The sequence below is a fragment of the Syngnathus typhle genome, linkage group LG7 (assembly GCF_033458585.1).
Source record: "Syngnathus typhle isolate RoL2023-S1 ecotype Sweden linkage group LG7, RoL_Styp_1.0, whole genome shotgun sequence".
Classification (NCBI taxonomy): Eukaryota; Metazoa; Chordata; class Actinopteri; order Syngnathiformes; family Syngnathidae; genus Syngnathus; species Syngnathus typhle.
The window spans coordinates 12,215,624-12,235,713 of NC_083744.1; the positions used below are offsets into that span (position 1 = coordinate 12,215,624).

Below are 20,090 nucleotides of genomic sequence, written 5' to 3' on the forward strand. Positions count from 1 at the left end.
TAAATTTCAAACCAGTAGATATATTGGATAACAATATTTAGGCATATATGCATATTTAAAAACTACTATAAGTGTTAAACCACTATACTACAGTGGTTACCAGCTCAGTGGCCTAGTGGTAGAGTGTCCGCCCTGAGCCTGGAAGGTTGTGGGTTCAAACAGGCTTGGAAAAAAACTTAGTTCGAGCCCAGGTGTGAGCATATACCGGAATGTGCTTTTAGAATTGGACCTTCACTGCATATGCCATCAAATGCAAGTATTTATCTGTAAATACATAAGGCGGCCTGCCCCATTCAGTTGTAAATTTTGCTTTAGGTGTAGGATCATTAACTTGGTTGAAGGTAAATGTATGTGATGTCCCAGTCTCGGTTATTATGCAGACTCCAACAGGTTTTCTTCTAAAATGGTCCTGTATTTGGCTCCGTCCATCTACTAATCAACTCCATCTACTATCAACTCTGTGCCTGCTGAAAAAATAAAACACCAGGAACCATGACGCCGCCATTTTACTTTTACACCAAACATAGTTTTACAATTAGCCAAGAAAGTTATTTTTGGGTCTCATCTGATGAGAGCACCTTCTTCCACATTTGTGGCAAACTTCAAACGGGGCCTTCTATGGTTATCTTTGAGATATCTTTTTTTCTATCTAACAAGAAAATTTGTGCAGTGTGCAACTAAGACAAGGTTCACACTGCAGGCAAATGCTACCCAGATCTGACTTTTTTGCTCATACGTGGCAACATCTATCTATTTTTTTAAATAAAAAAGTTTTTATGACAGTCTGATTGGCTCAGTTTCGATTATTTTCCCAAACGCAATCTGCATTTGCACTGATCAATCACACAGTCAAACAGTCGAGTTGAGCAGTAGGACCCAGGGTTGCAACGACGGCAGCAGTAAGGCAGCAAGCAGGCCTAAGGGAGGAGCCCAGTATAAACCAAACAAGCCTACACAGTCCACACCCTGCAGTGTAGGGAAGTTTCTCTGCATTCTTGCCATACTGCACATACGAAGAGACCAAGAAAGCTGCGAGAGCTCTGAGCTGAGTGAGTGTGTTCAGTCATCCGGTGTCATTTCTGCTGTGTTTTCACTGAAGCTGACTCGAGAAACCTTTCTTCATGTCCCCTAACAGGAGGAGGGGGTGTGGTGTGTTGTAGTTTGGTGGGCCTCTTGGCGGCCTGCTGGAGGACTGGGGACCAGACACTCATCATCATCCAGACCCTACCAGGTGTTGTATTCTCAATTCATTCTCTTTGTCACTTCAAGTCACTTTCTCTTCCTCCTTGGCTGTCCAGATAAGATGAGTGCATGGCTACCCCAGTCTGTTCTGACCGCCCTTTTATGGCTTCTCAGTATGCATTACAGTCTGCTACGTGTACAAAACAACTTCCTGTCTATAAATGTATAGTGCTGCATATGGGGCGTCACAATAAAATCCCAAAGTTGTCTTGTTGTGTTATTATTATGTAATACACTCGCTGTTCATTTCATTTGGTACACTTGCATAATCAAATGAGCTCCAGTACTATGTATATCAAAGAACCTGCCTTTACAGAGATAATGAGCAAGAGAATGCCTAAACGTGTGTTGTCTGCTGCAGTGCTACGCAACTGGCTGCACTGCATCACACTGAGACTTTGTGCTGATATTTAGGCCTTTTCATTGAGCTAAATAAGATAATCAACAAGCCATAAACACTAGAGGAGGGACATCATTTGGAATGCTGTGTAAATCAGCTTTTTTTGGAAAGAATCCCTCCACGGAATTGGTTGTTGTTGCTTTATGCTAAAATATTTGAACATTTTATTTTCACCGAATTTACACTCATGATGATTTATAAAATAATAAAAATAATTATATTTTGCGCTAATTCCCTGTTATGTTGAGGGTGTTTATAAAGCAAATATTTTCATGTTTGTGTCAGAAGGGTGATGTTGGTTCCAACCACCAAATGACTGCCGTAATGTTTCTAATTACTTCAACCAAGAGTAAATAATAATAATAATAATAATTAACATGTTTATTTGTTGGTCATAAGACTATGACCAAACAGAAAGCAAAATGCATGTGCATTTATTTTTGTTTTTTAATGGGCAGTTCATTGAGTAAAGTCCATATTAAAAAACAACAACACAAAGTCCAAAAGTTAATTTTTTTCCACTCTCAGTTCTTCCATCTCGGCTGAAGCACAACAAAAAATATAGCTCGCAACCAATGCCACAAGAACCACATTAGGCTCTTTGTCTGAATTCAGATTTCAGGAGGCAGTGTCACAACTGTAGGCAGAATCTCCAGCATTTCTAAATCCTCCACTCCACCATTCTTTTCAACAAAATACACAAACTGAATCCTTAAAATGAAGACGTTGACAGCAACAACAATTAATTCCACATCAATAAGGAGGCACCATGTTGATTACAAAATAATATCATCTCTCTCTCTCGCCCCTCTCTCTCTTTTTCTCTGTCTCTCTTGCTCTTTCCCTCCCAAGAAACTATTTGGCAAATCAGCACATGTTACTGGGACCACATTTGTTTGAAGATTGCTGTTTCTTTTTTGTTCCCACATTCTTCTTCTCAGTGCCATCATGAGTAAGGCAGGATTTGACGAAGGTGTGGTAATTGCCTCCGAAGAGCGCCCTGAGAAGTTACAGAGTGACAAGGCCCCGGGTATTGCGACAACGGGGTCAGGATGGACAAAGGTTAGCTGCCCTTGCTGTGTTTCAGAGTGGGTTGAGCCACTGGTTCTGGTGAAACTTGGCGAGAACGTCCGACCTGAGACCAAAAGGTGGCTCATCAAACTGATTGGAACGCCACAAAAAGATGGAGGTGAGGTCCTTTATGCACTCAGTGAATTTGTACACACAAACATGGTGTTTAATTATGAAGTGCTCTCTTAGTAGTAGGAGAAGGAAAGATGTACAAAAATGATAATCATAAACTGACTGACTGACTGACTGAAAAAACTGTCTTCAACTCGAGAGGCTGCTCAAATCCAAAGTGGAAGGTCAAATAGACAATCAAAAATCTAAAAATACCGATGTAGGACCAGAGGGAAAGCTTAGTTGTTTTTTTAAAAATATGTTTGTTTTTTTAAAATACATTGGAAGGAGCATGGACATGTAATATTATTGTTATTATTATTATTTTTATCACCCTCTATTTCAATATTATTACTATGGAACATTTTATAATTATTATAAGCTATAAAAATATATAAATAATAATGGTGTTGATAAAACAGAAACATATGAGTTGTGTTGTGTAGCAATTATTTTGGGCATGCTATGTGGGTTAAAAACAAAAGTACATGTTAGCATGATGTCCGTCTTTACATTTATTTTATTCATTTGTTTATTTACATTTATTACATACATATATTATATTATAAAACCTAAGCCCTGATGAAGCCTAATATTTGTTTCAGCACATTGTGGTAGAAATACAGCATCGGAACTATCCCAGCCCTTGCATAAATCTGAGGTGCATGGATATACAAAAGAAAAACAAACAAAAATGTTTGCTTGGTTGGATGGCACACCAACATGTTAACTCAAAACTCATTGGAGAAGGTGGATTTTTTTTCCAGAGCAGCAGTTTACGCCTCATTACAAAAAGAAAAGCCAACCATGTTTCCTCTTGTGTTCTTTCCACTTTGGGGCATAGATTTCAAAAAGAGAGTGTGGATAACTCTCCTCAACTCTCCCAGGTGCAGCATTGCTGGCCCACCCGGGTGAAGATGCCACTGGTGACATCATCATGGTCTCCGCCCCACGGTGCACATTGCTACAGGCTACCGAGGAGTTGGGTCTCTGTAAGACGTTTAAGAACGGTGAAATGGAGACGTTCTCATACGACAACAGAGAGAACTTTAGACACTCAGGTAAACCAGTACAATGACTGATGGAAGAATTTAAAAATAAGTGATAGTAATACAACACATCTGACACAATTTGTAATAAAATATTCAGAGTAGTTGATCAAATTGGGTAAGCTGAGAACAACTGAAATTCAATTTAAAAAAAGTACAAAAAAATATTATTAATTATAATAATTATTAACATGTAAAATAAAGGTGTACTTGGGTAATTATTTTTAATGAACTACAAATGGCTGTGGGAAATTGTAGTTGTCAGAAGGAAATGTTTCATTTAAAAAAATCTGTTTTCTTGAATGTGTTAAGATCAAGGAAATGAATCAAATGAAATGAATCTTAAATGAATCAGATGGAAAACATTTGATTTTTCTGTACCATTAAATTCCCTTGGAAGCATTTGGAGTCTTTTGATCAAATCTCAAATGATTGACAGGTATGCTCTAGTTTTTTGGGAGTTTTTTTTTGTTTCTAAGTTTTTGTGGACATGAGTTAGATGTTTTACCGCATAACGCCTAACGGGGCTTTTCCAACCCTGTTTGACAGACAACATGGAGATGTTCCTGACGGTGGCCGAGAAACAGTACATTGTCAAGTATGAGTTGGAGGGTCTACGTGCGCGGAGGGATGTAAGGATACCTGGTCTGGCTGACAAATACACCCTACAGCACCGAGACAACATCTGTGAGTCCTGCAGGAAAATAGAATAAAATAAAAATCCTATTTTGGGTTTGGAATGTGGTGTTATTGTTTGTAATACACATAGACTTTTATTTACAACTTTATCATATTTGATCAACTGACATCACCCCCCCAAAAAGCCAGAAATGATTCTAAACTGTAATGACAAGTGTGTTGTTGTTTTTGCTAGCACTACAAACCATGTCTGTGAGTTGCTGATCTCAGCTGTTCTTGGCTTCTCACTTTCAATTTTGAAAATGCTTCCCTCAGCATCTCTGTCAGTGTGTATGTTAGTGTACAGTTTTACTGTATGTCATGGTAATGGCTTGGTTGCTGCAAGGTTGAGGACTTTCCCTCCATGTGTTGTTTTGATGAAATGAGTAACCCTGAGTGGTTTTGCAGGGCATAAGATGATCTCCGCTGGCGTGGTTGTGGACACCTTTCCTCTTCATAACAAGGCAAAACTGAAAGAGCTCAGTAAATCTTGGTACTCTGGGAACCAGTTGTCACAACCATTGGGTAGGTGGATGCATGTGCATGACTAGCACACGCACACACACTCACTATTAAAGTGATCAGTAACCATTGTTACTTTTTTTGTCTACTTCACTATCAGATTCAGTCAATGCATATTTTGGAAGCACAGTGGGATTCTACTTCAGCTTCCTCGATTTCTACACTTGGTCTCTGTTGCCACCGGCTATTCTGGGCCTTTTCATTACCTACTTTTCCAGTAAGTATGTGCAAAATGATTATTCATAGCGTTGAGGTAGACACATACCAGTGTTTTGTATTGTTCCCAGGTGAGGTGCAGAAGGAAGCGGTGGAGGCGGTGGCCGGCTCACAGGCCGAGATCCACGAGGAGGACGCCGGACTCGGCGTCAGTGGTCACATGATCCAAGCTGTGTTCAGTATGCTCTGGTCCACCGTGTTCATGGAACTGTGGAAGCGTCGTAGCGCCTCCAATTCCTACCGCTGGGGGACCCTTGACCTCGCTGAGCGCTTTGCGGAACCTCGACCTGGTTTCCACGGCGATCTTGGGATGAACAGTGTCACCGGTCGTATGGAGCCACTGTTTCCCGAATGGCAGAGGGATCTGCGGATGGCTCTGGTCTCCGTCCCGGTGGTCGGACTGTTTCTGGGTATGACTCGACTTGACGCCTGACTGGGTTAAAAGTTTTCCAGATGCTTCTTCAATGAGTTTGTCTGTGTATGGTTCCTTAGCTACTGAATATTGATGCCTTACAGATCAGAACACAATTACATAAGAGCGTGCGTCAGACAAATAAGCTATTATTAATCACTTTAGTTTCACATATGTGTGCAGGAATGGTGCTCCTGGGTATGCTGTGTTTTTACTGGGCGGAAAACCAAGTGATGTGGATCCACGAGGAATGGGACTCGGTGGTGTCTCAGACGTTACTCTACGCACCCTCTGTGCTTCACATCGTCTACACAAATGTGCTGGCTACTGGTTACAAAACAGTGGCCCAGTCTTTGACTGAATTTGGTAAGTGTGCAACAAGACTAACCGTCTTCAACTTATCCAAGCCCTCGAGTGACTATTATTTCAAAGATAAGATGTTCACCCCCCTGAGCCCAAGTTAATTTTATTCAGTCACCCTTGGTTTATATAATGGAAAAAAAATATGCCTTCAGAGAACCACAGAGAAGAATCTGCCTTCCAGAACCATCTGACAGCCAAAGTGTTGGTGGTGAGTTTCCCTCCCTTGTCATGAGTGTTATTACATCACCCAAGTGTGCGCTGACTCTGCTTTTTTATTTCCTCCTTCATAAGTTCACATTCTTCAACTACTTTGCAGTCCTCTTCCACATTGCATTTGTCAAGCAGGATGTGCCGTTGCTTCGCAAGGTGACAGCTGGCCTCCGCTTTACTACACTCAACAGCCACATAAGTACAATAAATGCAAAGCCTTCTCTGGAAAAAATAGTATAAACTATAAAACTGAACAACAACAACAACAACAAAATCTGGTCTGGTGGGCCGCATGAATAATTCCTATTTTATGTGTAGCGCCTGGCGTCTTTGCTGATCGTGACTCAGTTGGTGAACCAAGTGACAGAAGTGGTGATCCCCTTCCTTGTGGATCGCTTCGTTAGTGCCCCCCACAGGTCGGAGAGCGAAGATGACCCAGAGGAGGACAAATTTAGGAATCAAATCACGCTGCCAGTGTTCCCCGTAAGTGCATTTTTTAAATATGAAATGATGACGCCCCCTGCTATTATGTCAAAGCCAACTACTGTGACAAGATCCTTTTCTCTGAGAAGTTGTCTTGGCGTTGTGACGGCGTAAGGTGGAGCCACACGCAGGAAAGTAGGCAAGGAGTCTTTGACGACGTCATGTTTTTCGCCGCCAGGGCCTCTTTGCAGAGTACATTGAGCTCCTGGTGCAGTTTGGCTATCTGAGTCTTTTCTCGTGCGTGTACCCTCTGACGGCCGTGCTGCTGCTCATCAACAACGTAACGGAGATCCGCTCCGACGCCTACAAGATCTGCAAGCTCTTCCGCAAGCCGTTCTCTGCCCCCGTGGCCAATATGGGTGTATGGCAGGTCAGCAGATAACGCAGCGTGCGCAATTGTGACTAGAGACTACAGGTGTCATTGTGTCGTCCTCCAGATTGCGTTTGAGATCCTGAGTTTCGTGGCGGTGGTGTCGAACTGCTGGCTGCTAACACTGTCACCGCAGTTGCAAAGGATGCAGCACGAGGGACAGATGAGCAGCAGCGACATCATGCTGATGGCCATTTTGGCTGAGGTATACACTCCCAGACCTTTTAAGGGCTAAGGCCATTGTGTTTAAAATACGTAACAGATTTATATATTCATTCTGAATTACTCCAATGTGTTTGGAATACTAAGTAAGACACACAACGAGAGAACACAAACAATAAGTGACAATAACAATAGAATAAGTAGGCCTACTTATCTCTAATCAAAACTGAAGTCTACAACTATTTTCAAATGCAGCCTGGCATGCTGGGAAAGTCCTTCAATTTCAAATGCTGTTGACAAACCGCTACTTATTGGACATGTTGAGTACACTTGTATTGAAATAATTATGTACCGTATTTTCCGTACTATAAGGCGCACCTAAAAACCTCAAATTTTCTCAAAAGCCGACAGTGCGCCTTATAATCCGGTGCGCCTTATATATGGACCAATATTGAGCCACTAGAGCAGGCATGTCCAAATATATGGATTTATATATGGACAAAGTTTTAAAATGGGCCATTCATTGAAGGTGCGCCTTATAATCGGGTGCGCCTTGTAGTGCAGAAAATACGGTACTGTACACCCAGTGGAAAGCAATTTCATAATTATGTCTTACCACTAACATTTATCAATTCAATTTTGACCATTTTAATTCACAGCTTGCCATATTTCAGCTATATTCATATTTTTAACGATTTCAATTTCATTGTTCTTGAAGTCTCCTTCTCTGGGGACGGCCATTTTGCCACTTGCTATTGACTGAAAATTACATCACAGTTGCCAGAGCTCAGGTCACAACCACTGTGATGTCTTTTTCAGTTGACAGCAAGTTGCGAAATGGCCGCCCCCTGAGATGGATAAAACCAGGTAAATTTTGCCCGTTTATTTCATATCCCAACAACAAAACATTAATTAGAACACAACGCAGAAGACATTATTACAAAGAAAAGGTGGGTGTGTCGACTTACATTTTAAAAGTGATCAATGCCATGACTTATTTCTCAGAGTGCATGTTCGACTGATTTTTCTCATATTTTTCCAGCATGTTATCATCATAGTTAAGGTGACTGTGGCAGCCCTGATTCCAGATGAGCCAGACTGGATAAAAAAGAAGAAAGCCCGCATGCAGTATACATCCATGCAGGCGTTACGACAGAAGGTCAGCACAAGTCCTTGTGACTTCAAGACAGTCTGGAGTTGGTAGCATTGATCAGTTGATTACAAAGTTGGCATTTGGAAGCCATGTGACTCGAGTATAAAGCCCAAAGACATCTTTGTCCAAGTGAAGGAGGCTATTATTTGGCTAAAAAAATCCGATTATAAATCTATGACAAATTATACTTAAAACCCCAAGTGTGGTCAAATCAACAGTTTGGTAGGCCTGTGAGGGAGAAAAATTAGGATGGGGGAGAAAAGTTTAATCAAGGATACTCATGAAAAAGTAAAACTTACTTCTAAATGTAGGTCTTCTTTGGTCTCATCATTTGGCTTAATTTCCCTGCTCAAAAAAACTGAGAAAAAAAAAGCTATTGCTCGTGTTATGCCATGATGTTTGTTGATGTGACTGAGACCCTGAAAATAGAGATACTCTGCATAAAATCTCTGTAATTCTTAAAACCATAACTGAACTCTTGAATTTGAAAAGTGTTTACTTCCACAACATCTTAATTAGGATCTTTCAAATTTGATTATGGAGGTGCACAAAGGCAAAGTCAGTGTTGTTAATTGTCTTGAATGAGTTTAGTTTTTGCCTGTAAAATGTATTATTGTTTTCTCTTCCAGAACCTGCCTTCTGATGAGTCCTGAATTTGTTTCAAAAAGTGAGGCGCTGGACCCAAAAATAACAATCTTTGAGCTTCAGTAGTGTTGCTGTGCCCGTATACGTACTCATCGTATGTACTTTTAAAGGTGCCATTTTACACTTTGGAGACAAATCACAACCTCTTTATTTTATTAATTTAAAAAAACAAAAAACGAATTTTATTTCAAATTCACAACAGTAAAATGTCTTGAAAACGCTTTTCAATGTGGTTTTAAAAAATCCTTTTGACTTTTGTCGTCATGAGTTGAATAAACTCAAATTCAAAATAAAAGCGAAAAAAGGTCACTTATAAAAGTGCAAGCACAGAAAAAGGAATTTTGAAATGTTAAAAAAACAAAGTTGGAGCCCATGTTTGTTTAAAATAAAACATTAATGGTGAGACACGGTTTCCTTATAACATTGACATACAGATACAATATATGTTTTAAACAACAATCCTCTCTTCCATGAAATGTGTGCCTTTTAGAAAATGAATGTTAGAAGCATTATATTAAATTTATATTATTTTTTTAAAAGTGTTCCTCATCCTTTATTAAGAAAAGGCTGTCTGGTAATTTTACTCCCCGTGTTGGTTGGTAGCTTTGACTCCAAGGTTCCAAATGGCAGCTTTAATTCCACAAAACTTCTTGGCTTGCTATTACCACACATGGTGCTTCGACAATATTCACACTCTGAGTTGCACTTTTTTTATCACACGTACACTGAAAGTGCAATTCAAGCGACAATATTTGTTGCAAAAATTCCTGCAAACTGAATGTATATATTGTTTGTTGTACAAGAGTTGCTTTCAAAGAAACTTACAGTTCAAGAGTTTGAGTGGGTTGGTTAAAGGGGGGTCAGGAAGAGACAAAAAATATTTATTATTACGCTGACACTGTATTCTTGACAAGATCTTGGTTAGGTGTCCCGTTCAAGGCTATCGATAAGCTACAGTGATTGACAATAGGTAAATATCAAAGTGAATAGGAAGCAGTTTACTTAATAGCTGCTCAGTGCTCTCTTTACTGCAACCTAAATTTTGATTTAGGAAAGTATAGGACTGTACTTCTTTGGTAACAAGGATAACAGAATGTGGTTTCTGTGTTTCGGTACTGATGTTTATCTCGCCCCCTTAAAAAATAAAAATGTAATGAATTGAGGAACTGCTAAAATCCCCCCAAATATTACAAAAAGTCAATCCTGATGTTGCCAATAAAAGTAATATTGTGTACCGTGTCACGTAAAAGCAAACCAAAAATGCTGAGTTTGATTGTTAGCTGTTGAGTGCAATGAGAAAAAAACAAGACCACTTGAGCTCTGCTATTGTTTTTTTTTTTCTTTTCTTGTATGTGTGTAAAATGTGGAGTCACTTTTATATTTTGTACTGTGTCACTAATGACTGCTTGATTTGGCAGTATTACCACTAATTTGCCTTCTGGCACATTGTGCTATTCATTCGCTCTCCAATGTTGACAGATACATGACCTGTATGTGCTCAATCACACTTGGGAGGTTTATTCGTTCAAAACATTGGCTTATGGCGCCTCGCTGTTTACAATATAAAGCTGGTCGACCTCCACCTCCCAGTGGGCATCAACTATATTAAAGGTTCTGCATGTGTTAACTTGAGATGACAATGAACATATATATAAATATATCACAATAAAGACAGAAATAAGGCTGCTTTTTCTTCTTACCAAATGACCCAGAGCACAGTAGTGACATTGATTTAATCAATTTTAATAAATAGATACAGAAAAATAAGTACATGGTTCCAGAGAGACTAGGTCCTCTAATTACAAAGCAGTAGTAGACAGAACACACCAGGGAGAGGCAGGCTGCAAGTGTCGGAATAATTACTTCTATATATAATCTGTTCTTGGTACAAATGTTACCCTTACATTGTTTGCTGAAATACGAGCGATAATCAGATGTCACGCTATAAGCGGGAACCGTTAGGTTGGATACCCAGTTTGGGCACGAAACTGTAAAAAATGAACACGAATAAGTTGCTCTGCAAGCTAGAGGGGGGGAAACCATATATGTACTGTACAGTAGCTTATTCTACAGCTTTGGCCCTTGTCACTGTACAAAATGTATCTACATTTATCATCTTCACCTCAAATAAGACATGAGTGGATGTGAAAATAGTACACCAAATATACATGTTGTAACTCCTCGATCAATATGTGACACCTAACTCATATTCCTTCGATGTACAGTAGGAAGCTACCAGGAACTGTGCCGTACTGTGTGCAATCAAGGTAACAAGACAACAGCAAGTGTCCTGCAAAAGCCAAGACACGATATTGAGGTATACGGTGATAAATAACGGTAACGGCATGCACAGCAAGTCACGTGGTTCCCATGACGAGTGGCACACTTGAAAAGTGTTGGTCGCATCCCAGTCGTGACAACAAAAAGGAATAGGGCGAGTGGTCCACAGACGGAACGTTCAGAGGACAGAGAATGATACAATCATCTCAGTCTGAGGCATATTATAGCATATCATAATATATTGTAACAGTCTCTCAGCTTATATTAAGAGGTTTGTTACCAGAGAAGCAGGTTGTGCAAAGGGAAGGAGAAGAAGAAACAAGTGCTTTTTTTCCTGTGAAGCCTTTATTGTCGAAACCTCATGAAGGAGCATCTTCTTCTCTTCTTCAGGACGGGCAGGTACAGTGTGCTTGCTACACTCTCAAAGCCGCAAAGCGACTGCCGATGCTCAAGCCACTGTGCTGGAGACAAACTGGAGCTTAACGTCGTGTTTTCGGCTCAAGCGGGCACTCGAATGTCTCATGGAACCACGCTGGGAGTGTGCGTGTCTCAGGCGGTGTCATTTAGAGCACATGGCAACAGTTGTACTGAGCCAGTGGGAGAATCTTAGCTTTGTTGTTTGTGGGGATGTTGAAAGACAGAGCTTTCTCACACAAGGGCAGCTGGAAGAGGCGCTCGCGCAGTTTGAGGCTGTGGCGTTTCCCCGCCGGCTCCATCCTGCCGCCGTTGGCGGCTTCGTCCCAAGACCCCGTCGCATTACGTGCTTGAGATTTGTCTGTCACAAAGTCCTCCCTGGCGCCCGTGTCCATCCTCTGTTCCTTCTTCCCTCTACGGCTTGTCTTTACTTTCTTGGGTGTTGCGGAGGCGGCTTTATTGAAGTTGTTGTTTGGCTCCGTCTCTTGGTGGGGGGCTTTCTCGCTCCACCCCTGGCAGCACGGCACCCTCAAAGCGGCCTCAGCCTCACATGAGGAGGGGGGCTCAGGCGCGTGACTCACGTGATTGTCTAGATGAGCGACCGGTTGGTATGAAATCACGCATGTGCTTTGCGTGTGCTCTATCTCCATGTCTGCACCATCATCCTCATCCTCCAACGTCTCCTCCGGGCTCATGCCCTGCTCCTCCATTTCCTCTCGATCGTCCACACCTTCTTGTGTGACGTCTGTGTCCTTCTGTAGCTCAGTCACAGACAAAGACAATAAACCCTCGCACTCTTTGGCCAGGTTGGCCTCCTCTTCTTCCTCTTCCTCCTCCTCCTCCTCTTCCTCACAGATCTGCAGGAGAGCCGGCAGGTTCTTGGTGGCGCGAGGTTCCTCGACCGGTGGCGGGTGAAGCGAGTAGCTGAGGTTGACTTGCCGTGGCGCCGGTAAAGACTGCGGTTTGGCAGCGAGCAGGTCGCCGGACTCGACCATTCGGGAAAGCGGCAAGGTAGAGGAGAGCGCCCCTGACAGCCAATGGGGAGGGGCCTCTGGGCTGAGCAGCACATTGTCCAACCCCTGCAACCAGTGATGAGCCTCGATTTCTTGCAGCGACGCTCGGACTGATGGATCCTTCTGGAGCATCCTGGAGATCAGACTGACCAAAAAAAAAACCCACACACAATCAGATTATACCGTGCAAAATTATCGGTCAGTTGATACAGCACCTTTACAAAATAATTATTGGCCAAAGTTTGTCAAATAAACGCCCATAAATTCTTACTTTGTTATGAAACAGTAAGTCACCCAAAATAACATCAGTGTATTGTTTGTCCACGAGATGAAGCTATACCTCATGAACAGAATTTGAACTCAACTATTATGTTTAGCTGAAAGATTTTTTTTTTTAAGGTGGTTAAAAGCATCTCTTTATTTAGATTTCATTCTATCTATAAAACATTCTGTTCATGTGCCATGAATACAACCGAGTGTCATCCACTTTCTTGGTCAATCCACAAAAGCAAACTCATGAGATGTTAAGAATATCCCAAAGGTTGTTCTGTTCTGCTCAGATGCTCCATCATGTGACCATGTGAGTGCAGTTTGTTTTGAATCAGTCTGAACAAGGACTATGGAGTTGCTTCATTTAACTTAGGTCCTGATTTCTTTGTCATGATTTGAAATGAGAACTGAACGCATCTTAACATTCATCCATTAATTGTTTCTATTCAAGAATCCAAACAATTACCTATAAAGTGTCGGATTTCTATATACTGGTCAAATATGGGTGAATAAAACGCAATGTTGCCTTACATTAAGATGTCATTTGTTAAGTTGGACATAAATCTTACTATTTTCTACAGTGCTTCTCCACATAAAAAAAAAAAAAAAAAAAAGGGTCAATGAAAAACCAAAACTTTTGTCGCTGCAATTCGAGGCGAGTGACTGCCGAGTGTTTAATGAAGCATGTCTGCGTGCAGCCCAACTAGAATACTAAAATTATTTGCTGAAACTAATGAGATGCTTTTACGGTCACTAGCTATTTAACACAGGGTGACTCACATCTATGCAGTAAACGCTCAGAAGCCTTCAGTAATACATAGCATTTAATAAATGAAGTGCAACGATGAGGATGTGATGGCATTAGAGTCGTTTTCTTTTAGCGGCTGTGAAAGGGGGACATTTGATTGACGTGGGTAACATCCCCATTGCATATGCGTACTTACTCTCGGCAGTCTCCTGAGATGTGATCGGGGATGGAGTAACGACAATCCAAAATCATTACCAGCGTTTCACTGTCGTTGGCCTCCTGGAAGGGAGGAACCCCGCACACTAACATATATAAGATCACCCCAAGAGACCAGATATCTGCAACACACACAAAACGGAATCAATATAGACATGCTGTCAGGCACAAGGCAAAGCAAGGCAGCTTTATTTAAATTGCGCAATTCATACACTAACTGTGAGTCTGACACATAAATGAAATTTAAAAGCCTCCGCAAACAAGAAGTGAAGCTATTTAATAGCAAAATAAAGTAATCATGTGTAGCTTACTGCTATAAACCTATGAAAGTAATCTGAAAATGACTTAGGTGTTTAAGCTTTTTGGTTCTCTTGACTTCTGACGTGCACCCACAGACACATGTTTCCGGATACTGACTGAATATGTATTTCCTCTTGTGGTCCCCCTCCCTTTCCTTCCCTTCCACCTCCTGGTTGCATGCGTGCGTGCGTGCTTCTTTCATGATACAGTGCTATTTTGAGAATGAAATTTCTTTTGCTCTTTTTTTTTCCTTTTCTGCAAATGAGAGCTCACTGCACATGTCAAGCCAGATAGACTATATGAAGGGTGAAAATGGCATTTTTAAAATAAAATAAAAAACCCAGCAGTGATCTAATGTGTGTTGTCATGACATTGCCCTTTCAAGGTTGCTTCATTGGATCCGTATAATGCAGGAAGCGGTCGAGCGTGTCTTTTCCTGTGCAAAGGCTCGGTTTATGAAAGGCTTATAAAATTAAGGTTAAATTGGATGGTAGGCTTCAGATCAGAAAGATAATTGAATACTTTTGTGCCTTGGCTTGGGCAGACAAAAAGAAATGAAATAAATAAAAAGATTCATTTCAGCATTTTCAAAAATGCCAAAAATGATGACACCGAACTGTCACAACATTTTGTCTTCTTGTCCATGCAATGAGCCACAAGTAACATGCACTGTAACAACATGATATGTTCGAGTGCACATCAAAGGGCAGAAAAACACAGAACTGGGCCATGTGCTTAGCGGTGTTTTGCAAACACTCTGCAGGTTGCAATTTTAAGCCTTTTAGAATGAAGAGCAGAGAGACTTCAGGCGCTATCTAATGCATGATGGCCAACGATAACAAATACAATCGAGGGGTGAGTAACGATAGCAAGTATCGGTATCAGGTTGATGCGGGCCTTTTTCAGATATTGTGGTGGCAGCCGATACTTTAAAATAAATCAAATCTTTCTCAGCAGTAGCTGGTGCTACTTTGCCACATTGTCAGATCATCATCTGCATCCAAATGACAGGTCTTTGGTTCCTAATTTTGGTCATTGTGTTAAATGAACTTTCATAAATCAAATATACTCGAGGTTTGAGTGAATATTTAAGAATGAATACCTATCAAACAATCTTAACTCAAATTCATGGTATAGTGTTTTTAAATGGTACATTCATTTGGATTTAAAGGATTGATATAAAAATAGAAAACTGATGATCCCCAAACCTGCACACACAGCACTCCCATGTGTATCAACATACGGCCATTGTCCACCATCACAGTCCAAACAAGCACGCTCAGTCACCAGCGCACAATGTCCACAGTCACACTCGTCTCTGTTTAGAGAACACTTACGCAACGGGGTGGAGAAGCCACCGAGTACTGTACTTTTCCCAGCTCACTACGAAATATCGCACATACATACTATAGCCGCCATGACTGGCCTATTGACCACTCAGACTACGAGCTTGTGTCGACCACCGTGAGTGTGTCTAGTATTTTTTTTTTTTTTTTTAAATCGGAATAAATGCATGAGACGTTTTCCTTTTTATTGGTATTTTTCATGGGTATTTTTTTTCTCTTTTTGAGTTGCGTATCATAAAATATCATTGCTGAAATTTCTTGCAATACATCGAATATCGCATATATCGTGTATCGTGATATTATCATTATCGTGGACCAAATATCGCTACAGTATCGAGTTACCCGTATCGTCCCACTCCTAGTTCTAACGTACATCCATCCATCAATTTCCAATCCTGGATGAAGCCTGAGTACTTACACATCATTTACGTTACACAGAAGAAAGACCCAACTGACCAATCTGAACCCAAAACCTGCCTAAATGGCTTCAGAGGACATTACACCAAACAACACCAAGGACATCTATTTCCTGTCCTCAAAAAGTGTGCCAAACACCACACAATGTTCCCACACGATGAAAAATACAGAGGAGGCAGACACTGCAGTGTTTGGCTCCACTGCAGAACGTGCCCGCTTGGCTGGCTTGCTTGGACTGACCCAGATACACAATATAATCCTTTGCAGACACATGCATGCACACACTCATACATAACGTACGTGTTACACACAGCCACACAAGCAGATGAATATGAAAGGACAAATAGTACGAGTAGGACATAAGGCAATGAGAAGGAACATACAGAAGAAGGGTCACGGAAGAATTCTTGATCAACGCATCATCAAATTATCCACTATTCTCTGGCTCCCTGGCTATTCCCTCATTCACAGGGCAGTGCTGAAATTCTACCTCGTCTCAGTGATCTTTCAGTTCTTTATAAAAAAATACAGTGGGTACCACCAACACTTCTCAACATTTCTCAGCTTATCAGTGCAGCACTGACAGTCATTCTATGCAGAGGATAAAGAATATATGACTGAGTAAGGGTGTAACGGTTGTGAACCAAACCAGAAAACCGAAGTTCAAAGTACTTTGGTTCAACTAGTCATTCTGTCATCCTGAACCGCTGTTTGACCAGGCCAACTGAGATAAAAGCAGGACACAATTAGTGCAATGTGCATAATAAAAGTCTACTTAAGAGTCTTACCCACAGCTGGAGCATGATACTCTTCGCCCAACAAAATCTCAGGTGCCGAATATGCCAGGGATCCACAACTAGTGGCCAACATGGTCCCGGGTTTGAATAGGTTACTGAAGCCAAAGTCTGTCAGTTTCACTGCCCCCTGCTGAGGAAAGAACACCACATTCTCCGGCTTCAGGTCTCGGTGCACCACGTGGAGCTCGTGGCAGTACGCTACGGCGCGCACAATCTGGGCAAAATGGCGTTTGGCAGTGCCCTCAGCAACGCCCGTCTCGTGGCGAAGGATGTAATCGTACAGGTCGCCCCCCTCGGCCAGTTCCATGACCAGGTAAAGGGTGGTGGGTGTGTCGATGACCTCATAAAGGCGAACTACGTTGGGATGTTGCACCCGCTTCATACATCTGTAAATCATCAAAACAACAAATAATTTTCCATCCATGGTTTATATGAAGATAGCAGAACCAGTCTACTATACCTGACTTCCTGTAAGAGGTGGCTTGTCGCCATGACATCGAGTTTGGTCTTGTCAATCATCTTGATAGCCACCAACTGTCCTGTGTTGACATGTCGAGCCAGTTTGACCACTGCATAGTGGCCCCTCCCCAAGGTCCGACCCACATGGTACAGTCCGCTGAGATTCAAGCGGTCTGATTTAAGATGTTCATCTTGAGCTGGGATGTTCTCGCCGCACTCCATGTTGACATCAAAAAGGGGTTAGATGTACGAGGAACCTTGGGAGGTTGTAAGGAGAGACTTGCCGGATCAAAATCGTCACTGCAAGGGGGTTGCCTAGCAGTACAAAGATGAAAAACACAGTTTTCATTTTGTTTGGATATTTTCCATAAAGAAGCAGTGTATTTAATATAGAGTTTAATACCAGATGTCCAAAATTTGAAGTTATCCTAAGACCAAAGCATATATCTGGTATTGCTTATTGTAATACACACTAATTTATTGCGTGAATTTGTTCAAAAATAAGTGGGTAGAAGACCTTGAAAAACGAATCATCTTAAATTGCAATCGCAAGATTTGGGGGGGATTGCAATTGGATTAATTTACAAAAGCGTTGAGTATAAGTAGTAAACATGTCCAACATTTTCCATTGTCTTATGTGGAACGAGGGATCATTGTCGGCCTTTCTCAAATTACACTCACCCTGCACAAATGGCACGTCTGATCGATCTTGTAAGTGGAAGCCTGCCTGAGTGTGTAAGTGTAGGCTCCCATGTTAGTTTGACCAAGAATGTCCGAATGTGACGTTTACGCGAATGATGTCATCACCTGATCACCCTAAGGGTAACGAGTTCACCTGACATCACCGTCCGTCATTCTTCTGTTAGCGCGATTTTCTTTCTCACGCGAAACTCGCATCATCTGTCTCCATCCTCATCACTCGTACATAACAATCCGACGGCCTCACCTCACTGTTTACATGTGGACAAACTGCCAGCGGGCGAAATTGAGGCCTCGTCGCGTTATTAAGCGCACGATTAATTGTTTCTGGTCGTGGTGTCGCCCACGGAACTGTCAACTGGGTGACGCGGCCAGCTGTTCGTTGACTTGGCCGGCCCACAACTGCAGTCGCGACTTGGCAAATCCGCCATCCTGCTGCCTGGCTGGCTGCCTGGCTGGCTTCCTTTCCGCTTGACCAGCGTACGCTTCACGAGCAAAGGACGCCACGGCGGACATTTCATAACGACGCCATCAAACTTACCGTCAATGCGAACATCTCGCGACGATCAACCCGCGGGGGTCTGACTCGCTGTCACCGCCGAACTTAAAAATGAACACCGTCGTCGACGACGGGTCCTCCGCTTCCTTCTCCCAGCTCCATGTTGTCTCTCAGTGTACACATTTCCCTCCTCACTGCAATGGAGAGCCAATGAGAGAGCGAGAGAGAGAGATAGAGAGAGAGAGCGAGAGAGAGAAAGAGAGAGAGAGAGAGAGCGAGCGAGCGAGAGACTCGTATGAGCACACTGGACTGCCAGGGTTAGCGAGAGAGAGAGAGAGAGAGAGAGAGAGAGAGAGAGAGAGAGAGAGAGAGAGAGAGAGAGAGAGAGAGAGAGAGAGAGAGAGAGAGAGAGAGAGAGAGAGAGAGAGAGAGAGAGAGAGAGAGAGAGAGAGAGAGAGAGAGAGAGAGAGAGAGAGAGAGGATTGCCAGGTTCTGTATTCTTCGAGTACCAGTAACTTTTGGCCTACTAGTATGAAATTAAACCTCAATAGAACACTATAATTACATAAACGGATTACCAAAAAGCCATAAGGGTGAATTTATCCCCATTGGTAGTATAATACGGCACAAAAGTGGAACAAATGTGTCTTTAACGTTCCTTTTGAAATTATAGTGAACTAATTTTTATATTTTGCTTTTAAATGTCTTAAATTCGTTTGTAAATGGATTTGAATGTTGACTTTTAATAACAATATATGAAACACTGTGTATAAAATGCCCGAAATACAAAAGTAAATAAAGCCGTAAAGCATTGTTATTAATTAGTAACACGACGCCAATAATAATTCAGAGTATACTAGTGTGTGACGTGCCTGCTATTTAGGCCTAGCAGTGTTACTAGAGGGCTACAGCACAGCAGTATTGTACTAAATTAGTTTTCTATGTGTCAAAAGTTGCACATGTAGTGGAAAAAAACCCGTTAACAAAAATACATAGTGTTAATTGTTTATTTTACAATTGCCTTTCTTGTAAGGATAAAGGACAGAGTAGTTCATCGACCTTAAACTAGATATCAACGATTTGGAATAAACGCTCAAAAGGCTTTCCATAAAAGCGGCGGGGGAAAGAGGGAGCGAGTGAGCGAGCGAGCGAGCCCTTCCTTCCTCGTGACGTCAATGCATTCCGTCTCGCTCCCGCAGGCTCAATGGAGCGGTTATGTAACGCGTCTGTTTTCTCTCCAAATAGCAAAGCAGTACACGGGACCCAAGTTGAACCACATTCCCGAGACACCTTTAGTAAAGCCTGACACTGCAGGAAGGTTAAAGGGTTTAGGACGAGGAATGAGTTTCCATTTATAATCCGACTCATTGGAAATGTGGAAACTTTGTGAAAAATCAAAACGTGGTCATAAAGTAATTTGCCCACAATAAACTAGTTCATCTGTTCTGGTTTCCATGTTAAGCACTTAGTTGTGCATGTCGTACACAAATTGTTACCGTTTTGCATGGTTAGTCACGTGATTACATTTTAATTCATTTTTAATTA

General features: G+C 41.7%; 2 protein-coding genes across 6 annotated transcripts; one reads left to right on the forward strand and one right to left on the reverse strand.

Moving 5' to 3' along the window:
- Positions 1–891: 891 nt before the first annotated feature.
- Positions 892–10,769, forward strand: ano10b (anoctamin 10b). 5 transcript variants are annotated; one of them, XM_061284248.1, is made up of 17 exons: positions 892–1,049; positions 1,136–1,231; positions 2,584–2,615; positions 2,730–2,831; positions 3,712–3,885; positions 4,423–4,560; positions 4,960–5,076; positions 5,174–5,290; positions 5,361–5,699; positions 5,885–6,067; positions 6,217–6,272; positions 6,356–6,430; positions 6,593–6,757; positions 6,936–7,127; positions 7,195–7,332; positions 8,332–8,448; positions 9,072–10,769. In XM_061284248.1, exons 3-17 carry the CDS (start codon positions 2,591–2,593, stop codon positions 9,093–9,095), a joined length of 1,962 nt encoding a protein of 653 aa, XP_061140232.1. In that variant the 5' UTR covers positions 892–1,049; positions 1,136–1,231; positions 2,584–2,590; the 3' UTR covers positions 9,096–10,769. The 5 variants fall into 5 exon arrangements, with proteins under 5 accessions (XP_061140232.1, XP_061140229.1, XP_061140230.1 ...); XM_061284245.1 differs by having other exon boundaries at positions 2,584–2,831; XM_061284246.1 differs by lacking the exons at positions 8,332–8,448; positions 9,072–10,769 and adding an exon at positions 8,109–8,299 and having other exon boundaries at positions 2,584–2,831.
- Positions 10,770–10,814: 45 nt separating this feature from the next.
- Positions 10,815–18,836, reverse strand: snrkb (SNF related kinase b). Its single transcript, XM_061284251.1, has 5 exons — positions 18,588–18,836; positions 17,349–17,662; positions 16,880–17,274; positions 14,009–14,150; positions 10,815–12,939 (listed from the first exon to the last, which is right to left on the reverse strand). The coding sequence occupies exons 2-5, from the start codon at positions 17,567–17,569 to the stop codon at positions 11,931–11,933; spliced, it is 1,767 nt and encodes a 588-aa protein (XP_061140235.1). The 5' UTR covers positions 17,570–17,662; positions 18,588–18,836; the 3' UTR covers positions 10,815–11,930.
- Between the last annotated feature and the right edge of the window lie 1,254 nt (positions 18,837–20,090).

What these genes read in the sequence shown, in the direction of transcription:
- ano10b (XM_061284245.1), top strand. Translation starts at nt 2,591, where the DNA reads ATGAGTAAGGCAGGATTTGACGAAGGTGTGGTAATTGCCTCCGAAGAG. An exon ending in ATGTGCCGTTGCTTCGCAAG is followed by an intron (nt 6,431 to 6,592) that starts GTGACAGCTGGC and finishes TTTTATGTGTAG; the next exon opens with CGCCTGGCGTCTTTGCTGAT. An exon ending in TGCAGGCGTTACGACAGAAG is followed by an intron (nt 8,449 to 9,071) that starts GTCAGCACAAGT and finishes TTTCTCTTCCAG; the next exon opens with AACCTGCCTTCTGATGAGTC.
- snrkb (XM_061284251.1), bottom strand. Translation starts at nt 17,569, where the DNA reads ATGGAGTGCGGCGAGAACATCCCAGCTCAAGATGAACATCTTAAATCA. An exon ending in CACCTCTTACAGGAAGTCAG is followed by an intron (nt 17,275 to 17,348) that starts GTATAGTAGACT and finishes GATGATTTACAG; the next exon opens with ATGTATGAAGCGGGTGCAAC. An exon ending in ATCTCAGGAGACTGCCGAGA is followed by an intron (nt 12,940 to 14,008) that starts GTAAGTACGCAT and finishes TTTTTTGGTCAG; the next exon opens with TCTGATCTCCAGGATGCTCC.